Raw genomic sequence first — 16,852 nt, 5'->3', positions numbered from 1 at the left:
CGCTCGCTACGCGAGCACCACTCAACTTCGCTCGAAGGTCGCGGGCCCCAATTTGGTCGCGACGATCGCGAGGCCGCGGGTGCTCGCGACGGTCGCGCAAGCTCTCGAGAGGGAACCTCGGGTTTTGAGTTTTCGTTTCTCACATTTGTGCAGGGCGCGAAGGCCGCGGGCGTTGCTCACGCTGCGGCATGCCTCCCACGGGCAAAGGCATCGTCGGCGAAGAACCCCCGCCGGCTAAAATCGAGCCACATTCACGGCCGGCTGATCAGCCAGCCAGGCAGCCATCTGGCACCAGCGCCTCGGTGGGCCATGAGCCGAGAGGGTTGTGGTTGCTACCACTTGGGGTGGCAATTGTTAAGTGTCTGGCAAACACTACATATGTACAGTACGATTGATGTCACCTTTATTAAATGTTATTTTCCCAAAGGAGATATTTATAGTACCCTTCTTTCATAGAATTTTTATCCTAAAGGAGGCTGCCCCAATGCGCCTTGCTATCGTGTATATTTGTCGTCTGCAGATAAAATACTGGAAGAAAATCATCGTGAACATTTGCCCCTCTCGAAGGTACCAATAAGACACTGTTTGGAGCCAATTGGTTTCAGAGGATCTTATGGGTTGGATAGAGAGCATTTCGGTTGTGTGCCAGAAGCTCAGGGCAAGCATTCGCTTGTGCAGATAATGGCGTCTCCGTGTTTGTAGTGTTAACATTGCGGGACTAATTGCATGGACCTAATTTAGGTAAAAAAACCCACACATAATGCAAGCGCAGATCAGGGTAGAAAGACAAAATAAGTTTCGTGGTGTTCTAGTTTAAACAAAGTGGTCGACCGCAGCTTGTGTTGCACCAAGGTCCCATCATTAGAATTGATTTTCCCCTGCATATTTAATGCAAAGAAATGCAATCCTGCATTTTGCAATTATTCGTGATAAAATGTCTATCTCTGTGAAAGAGAAGCAGTATCCGTGTGAAGCCCTTTACTCTGGGCCAGTGCAGCTGGCTTATACGGAACACATTGCTTTCATCTATCACTCCGTAACAAGGTTAACTTATCGGAAGGCTTAAAAACAAAACATTCATTACAGGATGTTTACAACACGTCATTGTTTTGCATCTCGCATTTGGTGGGGGGGTGTGGGGGGTTGTGGTACCGTGGCCGAGCTGTAGCGCATTTGCCGCACGTTGCAGAGGTTTGCGGTTCAAACCCCACGCGGCTGCTCTGGTTAACGCTGTGCGTGCATTAACTCCCGCAGCACTGACGGGTGAACAAATCCCGTGACATTATGGTGAAGATCGCGTGACGTCATTCGACGAAGGGAAAAAAAGAGTACATTTGTGAGCCACAGTCGTGGTCCGAAAAATATCTTCAATTTAAAAAAGAATTGTCCACAAATTATTTCATTGGGATAACAAAAAAAACATCGCCCCCTTCGGTGCATCTTAATGCAGACTACATAGAAACTTGCCGCTATTAAAACGGCACAAATTCCAAATGTGCTTATGATTTGATTTGATTCACAATGACATGACACAAACAAATAATATTCAATCGGGTCCATATGTGATTTTGTGCAATAAAAAATGCTCCGTTTAGCTTCACCGTAAAAAGCCCTCTATTTTAGATTATATAGAGATGTTTAATATTGAAAGCCACAATGGAATGTCATTACTTTTAAGAGCCAATCAGTTTCTGCTCTTTCAGTCTGTAAACACAAAAGCAATTTTTCAAATATTCAGGGTTGTAATATTGAAATAGTAAACTCTAACTTGGTTGATGGTGGTTTATTACTTCTGCGCCAACAAAAATAACAATGAAATGTCATTTTTAAAATCCATTTGCTATTTTGTTAACATTTTTAGTCAATATATATTAGATTTATTCCTTGCACAGTACAGTACGAGTACGGAGCTACTTTGCGATTAACTGCCGCTGCATCTCGAGGAGCTGGACAAACATTCATACAGCAGTCGATCCACTGCTGATTGAAGGCTATCCCGATGCTATGTCAGTCATAAGCGTTGCATGACCATACTTTAACATGCTGGTCAGAGTGTGGGTTGGTAAGGTGGGATGAGGGTGAAAATCCAGGACCAGTTTTAAGACATCACTCGTCACCGAAGTTAGCGTTGACCGGAAATGAAATTCAGCTCATCGGTTTTACAGCGCAGTGTGCTAACCAACGCACCACCACTCCACCTCATTGCTATATATTCACTCGTAGTATAACAAGAGTTGTTGTCATCAATTTGTTCGGGGGACCTTTAACGAGGTGGGCAGAGCGACAATAAACATCATCATCATCATCAATTATTTATCCCGCACCCCCAATGCAATACAATCCATGTGCCAGTCCCAGAACCACGGGAAGCACGAAGCTAAATTAGCGCGGGGCAAATGCCCCACGTGTTTCCGCAGGAGGGGAATCCTTGTGGAGAAAATCTCTCTCGTCGTGCGGTAAGCAAAAACAAAAAAGAACAAACTCCGTAATTCCACCCCATCTCCCTGATCATCGCCGGGGACGACCGCTCCGAGCATCGCATTGTTGGAAGTGGCGGAGAAAATATTCCCGCACGCGCCGCCCTCCCATCTAACAAAAATCGCGTGTGCAGGGTCGGGGGGGGGGGGCGGGGGGGGTGGTGTGCCCCGGTGCCACGCACTTCAATCTGCTCGTGAGCGCCCCACGACTTTCAAAAAGCCCTCGCCCCCCCCCCGCCCGGGCCACCGCTGCGACGAAATTTCCAGCCCCTTCTTGTTTGCTCCCCCCCCCCCGCCCTCCGCCTCCCGTATCAAGACGGAATGCCCAGCCTGCGCGGAGCGGAGACAGGCGGACGACCAATCTTGCTTGGCGTTGGCCAGCTGACACCCCCCCCCTACATTAGCGAGATGAGTGATTTTTAGCCTCACGAGCCGATTTCCCAATGAATGTTTGTTGACCCTTGTGTGTCGATGCACATTAAACGTGGGGAGGGGGGGGACGACATGTCCTTGCTGTGCACTGCTGCGGAGGGTTGGGGCAACTAAGAATCTCCCTCGCTGTTCAAGGGACGGTGTGGGTCGGGAGAATTGTTTCTCGGTTGCGGACGACGGAAACAGGGTGGGTGCCACTCACAGGGTGTCGTCAATAATTTCCTGAACGAGACACTGCAGTCAGAGGTCAACAAAAGCGATTTCAATCGATGACCCCCCCCGACAATGTAGAAACATGAACAATCTCCATCTCTCCCAAGTTCCATCGTAGGCTATCCCTATAAGAACGCGTTATCTAATGTTGATGGCTGTGACTTTAATTGCTGTAAATTCGAATTAGCCACAAGAAGAGGGATATAAGCTATGTTTTGCAATATATTTTTCTGGTTCTATTACTACATCTGGGAAGCTTCAAAAAGGTTGAGCACGTGAATTTGGGTCTCCAAAAATTACGGTGAAGAGGTTGATTGGTTTCGCCCAGAGTTCAGTAAGCCGAAGCCGCGACAAGGCTTGTACATCTTGTGCTAAACGCCTGCAAATATACAAACACCATCATTGGTTACCACGAGCGAACCGAGTAATCTGCCTGCTGTGGAGGATGATGCTGTACATGGAAGAAAAACTTGGAATTGAATTATTTTAGAAGAAGAAAAAAACGAATCTCAATAACCATTACCACGGCAGGAGCAGTGATGGAAAAATGAAAATGTTTGCTTTAAGTTTGTCATAACGCATAACCAAAAGCTCTGGCGTTCTGCACTGACCGGCTACGATTTAATCAGCCATCACTGCGGGAACGCGACCATGATCCCCATTGACGTTAAAGTGCGACTTAGAGATAAACTTATGAAACAGCTGTTGGGACACAGTCACCCGAAGAGTGCCTGCGATAAGAAAGATGCAGAAATAAGAACGATGGAATCCCCGTTTGTAGGCCCTCACAGCTCTTGTGCCGTAGAAGCCACTGTTGTTTGGCAATTATATTTTATTCACGGTTTAACTTGATCGATCCACTGCTGGATGAAAAGCCCCTCGTGACGTTGTCGGTTCACGAGCACTCTTTGACCGCGCTTCGTCACGACAACCAGTGCCTGCAAACGCGATAGGTGGACGCCTAGGACAAAGCCACGCCTCCGATTAGCGCGGTTGTCTACGTACGGTGCGAAAGAAGTTCAACATGCATGCATGCATGCAAAGCAATGTGTGCTATGCTGGTAAGTTTACTCCGGTGGTTGAAAGTAAATGGCTTTTATTTATAGCTGCACAATGTCGCAACTCAATTATCTATTTTGTTTTTGGTCATCAATAATGCAAAGCCCTAAGTCAATTCACTGCAGTAACAAAAAAATTGCCTTCGCAAGACACGTCAGTCATGAGGATTGTGAGACCACACTTCACCACGCTGGTCAGTGTGGGTTAGTGAAAGAGGTGGGTTGGGGGGATGGTGGTGTTGGGGCAGTCAGTACGTGGCCAGGAATTGAGCCAAGAAAAACGGGCTTGGGGGCCCAAATGCACCTCACCACTGCGCCCTGGTTTGAGAAAATCAATTGTCGCAAGTTGTGAGATGTTTTTTGTTTACTATAAATAATTGTACGCTCGGTCCACACAGCTCAAACGTATAAGGCTCACACGCAACGTGAGCACTACATCCACTAAGCAATTCCAAATACGGACAATGGGGCAATATGGAGCACATTTTAAGTTGCCGTCAATTCGCACGCTCAAAATTGGGGTTCCTGCCATCGTTACCTGCGGGCAAGCGAGCGATGAGGCGAGCGAGAGAGCAAGTGAGCCCGACTCCTCTACCCCTGTGATATAGACCAACGCTTTGTGTACAATCAGGACGCCCCTCATTGCCTACTCAATTCCCCCCCCCCCCCCGCCTCCACCCACGGCCCAATGCCCAACACATGATTGTTGTTTGCCTTCGTTATTTCACTTCCAGCTTTTTTTTGTAAATGACGCTGAAATGAAGGAGACTATCCCATCGTCGCCACATGACTGCCAGTAGTACCCGGTGTGAGCCGTGGCCCTGACATTACCAACGATCGATTCGTGTCAAGCATTCTATCGTTCCGCATCAAACTAGGACCCGTTCCTTACATAAAATAGGGCAGTTCACCTGCGTTGTTTCAGGCAGATCTGACTGATGAGACACTCAATGTCAAAGCGGGCCCAGAGTTCCCTGGCAATTGAACTAAGGCTGCAAAACAAGATGCACTCACAGAAGTCAGTGTCGCCGATTGGTTGTATCCAAACGCGCATTTATTTTACGTGGAGACACAAATATGGGAAGAGCGAGGCATCATTTATTTCATGATTGGCTTTATCATCATGCTACAGTCTTGTATTTGAACCATCATACAGCAGTATATATGAGGGGGGGGGGGGGTGGTGGGGGACGCTGGGCCCCCTAAAACCTCCCGCGATAATCTGGCCCTGGGTTCGATGGCGAGAGGTGAAACGAGAGACCGCGGCCACCGTGGCCGCATCGCGACCGGTACGGCACTCTCGCGAACGCGCGATTTAAATTCCTCGTGCGCACCTGACGGAGACATCGTCTGGGAGCCGGTGAGGTGGGTCGCAGCAGCGCAGCTCGCCGGTGTCGGGGTCTCGGAGGTAAACAAATACTTTTTCCTGTGCGAGATTGGGTTGGGGGGCGGGGGAGGGGGGCGAACGGAGGGGGAGAGATCGTAGAGAGAGAGAGAGCACAGATTTTTTTTTTTAAATATGAGCAGGCTCAGGGAGGAAGAGATTGGCAGTGAGAGGGCGCGAGAGAGATCGCGCGACGGAGATAGTGGGTGAGAATTGAGTGTGGGGAAAGGGAGGGAACGTGGGAGAGCGAAGAGGCAGGAAGGGAGAGGGGGAGGGAGAGTGAAAGTTGCAGAATAAGAGAAAAATTATATCAACGCAACGACAAAATATTCTCCACATTAGGTAGACGGCAAGCCCTGCTGAAACCTGCAGTGGATTGGAAGATTGTGGGGAAATTTCAATTTGGACAAGAAAAATGCCGAAAAGCACGCATGAATAATGTACAAGGATATACGAAATCGGGCCAGTTGAAATGCACCTGCGAAAAAAGAAATCTCCAACAAACGGGGAAACGGCACGAGTGGTTGGATTGAGCTCCGAATGAGGACGTTGATGGGGGTTAGCAGGGATGAACTGTGCAGGGGACGACAATCCACGTCCACTCGTAGATAACGCTGCCTAGATATGGAATTATATTTTTTTCTTTAACTCATGAAATCCAGGGCTTTTGTTGCAGTCTATTAGTATGCAGCAGAGCTGCAAACGGGACCACGTTTAGCCCTCGGCAAGCGGACGTTCTGCAATGCACGTCTGCTGCTGAGAGTGTGGAAATGGGGGGTCAACGATTAACCTTTTCATGGAGTCACAAGTCTCCCCCAATTATCTAGAAATGTATGTAGGAAAGCTGCAATGAGTCTCAAGATGTATTTTCCGGAAGGTCCAGCTGCAGCAAGATGTTTGGCCAATTCCATCACGAGAAGTTTTTTTGGCTCAACGTGGGAGGAAGCCGGAGAAGTTGAAGAATAACCCACGCTGCCATCTTCTGGCCACCTTGCAGCCCATACATAGAGTGCATGGCATACCCAGGCAGTCTCCAATCCGAGTATTAACCAGGCTCACGCCTGATTGTGCTTCAAAGATCCAACGAGTTCAGCCACATTCAGAGCGATTTCGGTCTCAATTGCCACAAGTGGCTTTTAGCGAGCCGCTTTCATTCTCTCGGTGGAGTAGCTATTGAGTATGCAGGCGGTGTAATTGCACCAGGGCTCACGGGCTGGAGGGACGAAGTATGAGTTTGGGGAGGGGGGGGGAGGCAGGAATTGGACAGGGGACCCCCATATCGTTCCCAGCAACCAGAAGCCCTTGCCACCCCAAGCTGCGCCGTGGACCGAAATTGCTTGCGGCTTACCGGCTCGTGGTGTTTTTCCCCTCTCCCATTTCATCACAACGCGTGGAAGGTGCCAATGCGTGCGAGCGCGTTTGCTGTGCGGTTGGTGGACGGAGGTCGTGCCATCGGCGGTGCCTGCCATGTGTCTCACACTCCCCGGTGAGTTGTGACCGCAACAGGTCTTCACAGCAGCGTGCAGACGCCCCTCGATTTTTGTACAATGATATTCATTTATGACAGCACTCCCTTCTCTCTCTCTCGGGGGTGTGATGTCATCCTCCAAATTCGCCCATTAAATTCAGGCCACACCAGAACGAGCCACAAGGTTGTTTGGGAGGCGGGGGGGGGGGACGCAGAGCCAGTGCTAGGCTTGTCCACGTTACTATGGCCGAGGATGAGAGCTGGACTGCTCTAGAAACTTAACATATGTGAGGCTAATTTAAAGACTGGTCGACTAACACTTCCATTAATTTCTTTCTGCGGTGACTGATTGTCAATTTTCAGATAAGTGGTGGTGGTGGGGTTCAGTCCACAATTAAGTTTTCTCTTTTTATACTACACGGCTGTACCGAAAATCTGCGGTAATTTTTTTTATATTTGTGGCCGTGAATGCTTTAAATTGTAGCTCTAGTTGATAACCACTGCACTACCGCTCCCCATGTTATATATATGACATGTAAAGACGCATGCAAGCACATGCTTACGAATTCCGTATAGATATAAATGCTATAAACCTTGTGTGTTGTACATCTTTACAGCCGTTTACCATTCTCACTTTGAAGTCGGAATCATCGTCGTGTATCAGAGGAGGCGCGTCGATTAAAGTCCGTGCGACGTGCGGTAATTATTGGCATTTGCGTTTGCAGCGAAGGTCACGTGATGACACGTAAAAAAGAAACGTACGGTGGAAGGAGGAGGGTTCACCGGGTTTCGTCGACGCTGTGACTTCAACTTTTATTTTCACTCGTTTTCCGTCGCTCTGCGCTCGAGATTCATTCTATCGCCATGACTATTTGCTCGCCCTCTCTCGCTGACAATGATTACGGTCACACACCCCCGAAGCTAGCAGTGCATCACCCCCCCCCCTCCCCCGTCATAGAACGACCCTGTAAAAATTGACATCGCGAAACTGCTTCCGAATTCGCTGCAAATGGCCACCTTTGATGACGGAAAAAAGCACGCCTGTTATATGCTCCTGCAAAGAGTGTTTGTCACGTTAATTTAAAACAAGTTTATTTAGACGTGCCAATAGAACCCAACATGTGGATCTCAGCGCTGGAATTTGGTCAAATTAAGTAAAAATGTAACTAAATGAACATTTTTGATTTGAGGCTTTCGTGACTGCAGGAATCCATACTCTTTGGTTCTTTCGGTAAAGTCACGTAGGTAGAAAAATAATAGATCACAACGTTTCCCCCGCCCCCCCTCGTTCTCTCTCATCCCCCGCAGCCAATCTCTCCAGTGCTGCCGCGGTGGTCCACTTTACTCCAGTGACTCGGATGCTGCTGCGGGGTCCACTTTCTGCCCCGCCTCCTCACCCCCCCTTCTCTCTCCCCCTCTACTGCCGAGGCCTACTATATAACCTTGTGCCACTGCAGATCTCTCGCCTACTTCAGCAGTTTTTTTTCTTGCGGTGGTTGTCCCACCTGATGACGATTGCTGGTGTTGCGATCGAAACGTGGTGATCCATTATTTTTCTATCGACGTGACTTTACCGAACGAACCAAAGACTATAAATTAACATTGCATGTTTTTTTTGTGTGTGTGTGCAGCCATTGGTGACCGAACAGAGACCATCAGCGCAATCCAATTGAGAACCTGGTTTAAGCCATATGTAGTGGCCGAAACCCAGCTTGAATCAAACCCAGAATTTCAGCAGAGCTGGCTCGGTACACTGACTTCAGAGCAGCCCAGCCACCTCACGGAGACTTCAAAGAACTTAATGAGCCGAGTCAATCCTCGGTTAAACCAATTATTAAACACAAAGGATGTTCCATTGTGCTGTGGTGGGGAATAGTGTTCGGTATCCAACAGAAATGATAAATAAATAAAAAGACTCAGCAAAGGTGATAAATAACTCAAGATTATGAGGCTTTTCACGTTGCAAATATTTGATTTGCGCCAACCAATTCCTATCACAAAGACAACTCGGATTCTAATATAGATAAAAGGGTGCATTGTGGGTGCGGGTGCATTCGCGTCCATTGTTCCATCCGTGAGATGTCTTTGGTTGCCGCCTCCAGTCTGTCGTGATGGAGTGAATTTTGATCTTTGCGATTCACGCGCGCGAATATGCGCAGCACGCACGGTGACACGCCGAGATCAGTCGCCGTGGCATTGAAGTGGCCCGAACGACGTTCGCCGTCGTGTTTTTGAACTCCCGCGTGTGCGTGTGTGTGTGCGTGCGTGCGTGTTCGTGCGTGCGTGCGTGCGTGTGCATGCGTGTGTGCGTGGCCATGAAAAACACGCAACACTGTTTAATATTAAGCGTGAAAAAAGATTGACCAAATCGCCCCCCCCCCCCCCCCCCCCCCCCAGGCATACAATACTCCCATGCAATGGGCTGGGTAAAGAGACAGACCATGCAGACACAGACTTGAGAGACATGGAGAGACAGAGAGAGAGATGGGCAGTAGGACTATAGAGGCTGAGGGGTCAGGGAGACGGAGAGGCAGCGATATCGAGGAACAAGGAGACAACAGAGAGAGAGAGGCAGTGGAGAGAGTGGGACGGGGAGACATAGAGACAGGCAGTTGGAGACAGAGAGACAGGGAGACATAGAGACAGGCAGTGGAGGCACAGAGAAAGGAAGACAAAATCACATTGTGGAAACAGAAATGAAGGGATACAGAGACAGGCGGTAGACACAGAGAGGCAGGCAAAGAGAAACAATCATTAGAGACAGTGAGACAGGGAGACAGAGACAGACAGGGAGACAGACACATGGAGACAGACAGAGAGAGAGAGGCAGTGGAGTCCTGTTTGGCCAATGTTTTTTTGCGGTCTGATTTTTGGTGAAAACATATCGATAACTATGTCACAAAGAAAATGATAATTGGGCAAATGACAAAGGCAACACAATGCGTTTCAGCCATTTCATTTTAACGTACATCTGATTATTTCTGTAGATATCACATCACTGGGGATTAGGAGCACCTGGTGACAGATCGCTGTGAGCCATATGTTTCATATTTTATTTAAAGTCAAACGCGAGCCCATGGGGAACACAGGGCGTTCATAGAGGACTCATCGATAATCAACTATTTATAATTACGTATGCCAAAATAACTATGCAAAGACAAGACGAAGATCCCCCCTCCCCCATAGCCTTAACAGACTGTTGGAGCAAGTGCTGTTGGCGAGCACCTATGAAGGCTGACACGGCACACGAGGGGGTGGGTGGCCAGCAACACGCCCGGCTGCCTTTGTCACCTATCGGCGATGTTACTCAGTTTCTCGTTTGAGGCTGGGATGACCTAGGGGAGGCCCAGGATCGGTTCAGATATTCGTCACTTGTGTTTGCCATGAGCGGGAATCGAACTCAGGTCGCAAAGCCAAGGTCCATCCGTAAAGCCTTAACAGACTGTTATCTAACACCTATGAAGGCCGGCACGGCACACGATGGGGTGGGTGGCCAACACGACAGAACTATCCAGGTGCATGCACACAGGGTGGCAAGTAGATACCATTGGGCGGGTCTCATCCCTCTTAAACTTCGCACGCCCACGTTGGTGACGCGCATCGCATTGGAGATGATTTTGGGAGATGTTCAGGAGTTCACCAGCATCTCGAAACTTCAAATGCTCCTCTTACGAGCTGTTCAAGTTCACTCACGCTTAAAACAAACACAAAAACACGTGACCACCGACGGAAGACGTTGCCAACATTTGAACCGCACAGTTCAAATGGCTGCCCATTTATGATTCTTTAATAATGGACGATGCCTTCGTGGGCAGCAGCAGCACTTTTTGATTGGCTGCACAATTTGTCTGCAATTGTCCTGACAAACACTGCGCAGTATTTTCTTTATTTACAGTGAAGCGATTTGACCTCAATAACCCCCCTGGAATTCCAAACTCCCAAGCAAGTGAGCTTTAGGTTAATTAAATAACTCGCAGACAAAGTAACCTGCAAACATTTTTCAACCGCAAAGCACTCGGGAAATATTCCGGCAATCCGCAGCAATGTTTGCAGCGTCCGCATTCCCCCCCCCGCCGGCACGACTGCGTTGGAGCATTGCGAGTGTCCGTACAGGGTGCGTATATTCGACGAAATGGCACAGAAGATGATCACAGCGGAGTGCACACACACACACACGCGCACAAGGCCAGCTGAAGTGTAGCGGTGCATTCATGTTCTCGCTTACAATGCTCTGGCACATGGACATGACATTCAATTATATCCCTTCGATCATCTCGTGTGCCAAGCTGTAAGCAACTTGAATGCAAGCCGCGATCGCAGATTCCTTGTAGCGAGGAGTGGATGCGGGACGGGGGGAGCTGAAAATGTTCGAGAATTAAATGAGGTAATCATTGTGCTTAAACTAGCTCCTTAATAGGGGTTATCCACCATGACCTTTGACATGCAGAAGGTAATTGAGAAATCCCCTGGCGGCCTCTGTGAGAGTTCAACTTCACGACCGGAATTAAACGGCTCGCTGCGGTTCATCTCTTCCGCATCGAACGCTCCGCTCCCAAATCGGACGACGAGAGATGAAGTCACGTGGACAGTTCGGGTCGTCACCGTTGTCGTCATAGGTAGAAAAACAATTCTATTTGTTTCTGGAAAATATATTTTAGTGAAATAATAGAGTCTTAAGTGGGGTGATGGAGAATCTCCCATTTACAGACCTGAGCCGGTGCTGTAAATTCATCAGTTCTGTGGCAGGGAAGAGTGCTGCTATAGGACAGCCTCCGTTGATTTCCCCACAAAGCGGTACTTGTTGTATTGACCCCCGAGGGATGATAGTCTGAGTGAAGCACCAAAACCAAGATTTGAACTCTCAACCTTGCAATTGCAAGCCGCCCGCTCTACCAAAGAGCCACCCAGTCGGATATATGAAATTAATAAATGATAGTCAATACAAATTTACCCCTGATATGTTTCGCGTGATGAAAAAATCAATGCGTATTGGCAGGCAGACCCGGAGAGCGTACAGCTCCCACGTTGCGGTTAAACTCTCCGCCGTGCGCGGCAGCAACGCTCGGAGGAACTTTGCCAGAATCAGAATACAGGGTGTCTTAAAAAGATGGACCAATTTCAAAGCAGTATATTTCACTATGGCAACATGTTACAATTACACAAAAAGTGACAAACGGTTTAATGAGTTATCGAGTTTTACGAACCATTTTATAAATGTCCTATGTGCCCTCCACCTGCTTTACGGACAACATCGAGACAATAGTTGAATTCGTCCTAAACGCCTCTCAAAGTGTCTTCTTCCACTGAAGTCACCGCTGCCGCGATTCTGTTTTTGAGGTCATCCAGATTAGTCGCTAATGGTGGCACAAAAACACCACGGGTCGTTGACGTATCCCCACAAGAAAACGTCGTTGGGTGTGGTGATGTCTGTGGATCTTGGGGGCCCAGAGTGTACCGCCGAGTCTTGGGGTCGCGTGTGACCTATCCAACATTGAGGCAGCGCGTCATTCAGAAAACGTCGAACCCGCAGGTGCCAACGTGGCGGTGCTCCGTCTTGCTGAAAAATGAAGTCATCGGATGTTCAAACGGGAAGAGTTTCATTCGCGGGCGGTTCGTGGTTGCAGAGATATAACGATTTCAAATCGGGTCCGTCTGTTTGAAACACCCTGTATTTATTCACGACTGGAGGAATCCGATGAGCTGTAACGCTCCCTTTTTCAGAGATGTCCACTTCGGGCGGGTCAGAACGTTACAGCAACAGAGGAGGCTGTTAGGGGCATAGCACGCCGACATCGCGCACCGAGACGCTCGTGAAATAGGTCACGCGCCAAGTGACCGCTCGTCCATGAAGGAATGGGCCTCATTTCCCGAAAACTGTGTTAGATTTGAATGAAGGATGTTTGTACGACGTCTGATTTAATTTATCTCTGAAGGGAAGGGAGGGGGGTGGTTCTCGTGTGGGTGTGTGTACGGCCAACATCAGTGACGATTATCTTAACCGGTCCCGGGCCTCCCCTAGGTCGACTCAGCCTCAAATGAGTACCTGGTGCGGTGTGTAAACATTGCCACTAGGGAGACAAAGGCGGTCGGGCGTGGTGCTGGCCACCCACCCCCTCGTGTACCGTTCCGGCCTTCATAGGTGCTCGCTAACAGCACTTGCCCCTACAGTCTGTTAAGGCTATATGGGGGATCTTTGTCTTTGTTAGCGGGGAGCGGTAGTGTAGTGGTTAATGCACTGCGCTACGAACCCGGCCACCCGAGTTCGATTCCCGCTCACGGCCAACACCCAGTGACGATTATCTGGACCGGTCCGGGGCCTCCCTTAGGTCGACTCAGCCTCAAATGACTACCTGGTGCGGTGTGTAAACGTCGCCACTGGGGAGACAAAGACGGCCGGGCGTGGTACTGGCCACCCACCCCCTCGTGTGCCATGTCGGCCTTCATCGGTGTTTACTAACAGCACTTGCCCTAACAGTCTGCTCAGGCTACACGGGGAATCTTTGTTAACGACAGAGCCGCATGCGAGTGCTGTCTCTCCCTATCTCTCCGTCGCCCCTCTCACCGTGTGTGGAATCACGAGACGGACGATCTCGACAACCGCGCTCCGCAGAGAACGTTCATCCACCACCCCGCCCAGGCGCAGCAAAGCCTCCTGCAGGGAGAGAATAGCAGAATAACATGGGCACAAAGACAAAGATTTCCCGTATAGCCTTAAACAGGCTTATGTTGTTGTTTTTTTTGTACACACACAGCACCAAGTATTTATTTAAGGCTGAGTTGACCAACGGGATGGTCCATGACAGGTTCAGACAATCCATTTTGGTACCGTTGTTTGCGTGTGACCTAGATTACACGGTGGTCAGAAGATGGCAGAACAGCAGTGGATTCTCGATCCACCTGTATGGAGCTTCTGAACGTTCCCTCTCTCGCGTGTTCTTTGTGTGGGTGTTACGATTTTCTCCTATATGGCATCCCAATCTGGCAGGACCCTCCTGAAAAAATAATCTTAGGATCCAGATCGACTTTCCGAGGTCAATGAAGGGCATTATTACTATTGTAATTATCATCATCATTATCACAAAATCAAACATGGGTCACCAGAGATGATGATGATGCAGCAAGCTAACACAACTTCCCAAAATAGATAAAGATCCCCCGTGTAGCCTTAACAGACTGTTGGGGTAAGTGCTGTTAGCGAGCACCTGTGAAAGCCGGCCCAGCACACGAGGGAGTGGGTGGCCAGCACCATACCCGACCGCCTTTGTCTCCCCAGTGGCAATGATTTTACACACCACACCAGGTAGTCATTTGAGGCTGAGTCGACCTAGGGGAGGACCAGGGCCGGTTCTGATAATCGTCACTGGTGTTGGCCGTTAGCGGGAATCGAACCCGGGTCGCCAGGTTCGTAGCGCAGCGTAGCGCTAACCGCAGCACCACTGCTCCCCACAGCACACGCGCACGCAGACACACAGACACATCTTTAACAGCCCAGGAGGCTTAAATTGTTTCAGCCGATCAACATTGGATTGCTCATATTATCAGCGATAAACTGAGGCAATCTGTCAAAAGTTTAAAAGTGCCCTACATTAGTGAGGCGGAGGGAGGGGAGATCAGACGGTTCAAAGCAGATCCGTGCACAGCCTTGAGCATTCGTAAACGTCAGCATAGTTACAAAAAAAATAGGCAACTTCTCAATTTCAATGTCAACTCTACAATAATCATCATAATAATGGGTTGTCACACATCGCAGCTAATTACGTAACATGTTTAAAAGTTGCGGCTTCTTACAGGGAATACGTTAGCGGTTTGACACGCAACTAAATGCGCCATCGCAATCCGAACGCGGATGAAAAAAGTAGTGTTGTCCATAAACGTCGGACCCGGAGCATTTCAAGAAGGGTGGACAAATGACAAATTGTTTCTATCTGAATTACAGTCACGATTGGTTGATGATAATTATCATCATCAAAATTAAGTTGTCGATGATGACAATCGTCGTCATTAGCCATGATCAATGCACTGCTGGATGACGGCCTTTCCCAAGCAGCCTTCATCCCGTCATCTCTCGCGGTCCTTTCAAGGCAACGCTTCAGCCGCACATGAAGCCAACTCCAACTCTCAACTCCGTCTCCTCGAAACAATTACCTCCCCCGTCCATGCCCCATAGTTCATGTGAAACAGTTAAAAAAAATCTGCCTCGGGGGGTGTAGCACAGCAAGTAGGAATAACCCCGCTGTGTCCTCCGGGGTATTCCTCCATCAGCGGCGCAATCTGCACCTCCAAGATAGGGGGGGGGGGGGGCGGGGGTGGTGGAGGGAGGGGGGGCTAAAATGCGAAGCGCCAAGCGGCATTGTAAATCTCGCTGCGCTTCATCAGGGACGAGAGAGTGCATATATCAAATATTTAAACTGCCGGCCGCCGTGCGTTAAGCTTCGTGGAGAACTGCGCTCACGTTGCTGCTGCTGCTGTTGCTGCTGCTGCACCTCTCACGTGCCTCCGTACCCTTCAAACCCCACCCCTCCCCCTTCGGATTCTTCCTAATTTTAACGACAACGTTGCGATAGCGCCTCTGAAATGAGCCGTGACTCAAAAGCCCTGCGCCGCTGGAGGGGGGCGGGAAACCCCGCGCGCCCATCTCGAATCCTCCTGCAGCGGTGGGTGGCTTGGCAGTGGCGGTCTCGTCAAGAAGCGCGGTTTCATTTTCCTCCGGCGTTCTTGGCACCGCTTTCAATTGTCGAGTAATCAACTTCGTGAAAATGTGTCAACGAAAGCTCCAGGGTGGAGAGGGCGCACGCTTTGAAACCGCGATTTCTGTCACTGTTAAGCAATCTTAGTCACGTCCCTCATGCAAAAAGAGGTTTTTTTTTGTTAATTCTCAACGGGCTCCATCCCAATCTTGATTTGAAGCTTGCGTGACTGCAGGAATCCATACTCTTTGGTTCTTCCGGTAAAGAGGCCGTCCATAAATGACGTCACGCGATTTCGCGATTTTGGACGATTTTTGACCCCCCCCCCCCTTCGTCACACAGCGTCACAAAAAGTCAGACCCCCCTCAAATATGACGTCACAAAGCTCTGCCCCACCCCCCCCCCCAAAAAAAATATAAAACATGGTTCAAATCGCTTTAAACTATTGTCATTGTAGTGTGTATTTAATGTGGCGCTGCACTCTGATATTGTAGGAGAAAACATTTATTAAAAAGTCTATTTCATTAAGTAGACCGTATATTTATTTAAAGTTGTACATTTTGATGTGACGTCACATTTATCAACCCCCCCCCCCCCCATCGTCACACATCGTCACAAATGTCTGACCCCCCCAGGTGCGTGACGTCATTTATGGACGGCCCTACGTGGCTTTATCGGTAAAGTCACGTAGGCGACGTAGGTGGCTTTACCGACAGAACCAAAGAGTATGGCCTCCATTCCATTATTAAATGAAGCTGCAATTGATTTCATTCTACGTTAGTGAACGGATTTAAAAGCGGCCCTTGAGAGAGAGAGAGAGAGCGCCGCTCCTATCGCACTCCCCTCGTTGTGCCACCGAAGCGCTTTGTAGGTCTCACGCGATCCCGCAACCACACGTATCCCCTTGGTCGGCGCATCACGGTGGGGTCCGCGTCATGAATGCATCGCTGTCCTCAGCTCTTAACAACAACAACGACAAAGCCACAATCAGCATTGCACGGCTGACGACGTAACAATTCACATCCATTGTAACACGACACACGCACGACTTAATTTCAGCCGGGTCTTAAACGTCCGAGTCAGCGACCCAGAAAATAAATTTCTCACACCCGGCACACCGCATCCAGTATAAT

At 49.1% G+C, this 16,852-nt stretch overlaps 1 protein-coding gene across 1 annotated transcript in view; it reads right to left on the bottom strand.

The window, feature by feature from the left end:
- PDE2A (phosphodiesterase 2A) overlaps nucleotides 1-16,852 on the bottom strand; it is a 222,336-nt gene that overhangs the window by 111,052 nt on the left and 94,432 nt on the right. Inside the window, exons 3-4 of the mRNA XM_032955406.2 lie at nucleotides 13,595-13,684; nucleotides 5,515-5,606 (exon numbers count right to left, since the gene is read on the bottom strand). Coding sequence (XP_032811297.2) covers nucleotides 5,515-5,606; nucleotides 13,595-13,684 — 182 coding nt within the window. The remainder of the gene's footprint in view (nucleotides 1-5,514; nucleotides 5,607-13,594; nucleotides 13,685-16,852) is intronic.

Source organism: Petromyzon marinus, chromosome 16 (assembly GCF_048934315.1).
Source record: "Petromyzon marinus isolate PM22_M1 ecotype Great Lakes invasive population chromosome 16, UKy_Petmar_22M1.pri1.0, whole genome shotgun sequence".
Taxonomy (NCBI): domain Eukaryota; kingdom Metazoa; phylum Chordata; class Hyperoartia; order Petromyzontiformes; family Petromyzontidae; genus Petromyzon; species Petromyzon marinus.
This window is presented reverse-complemented; position numbering and strand designations above follow the sequence as displayed.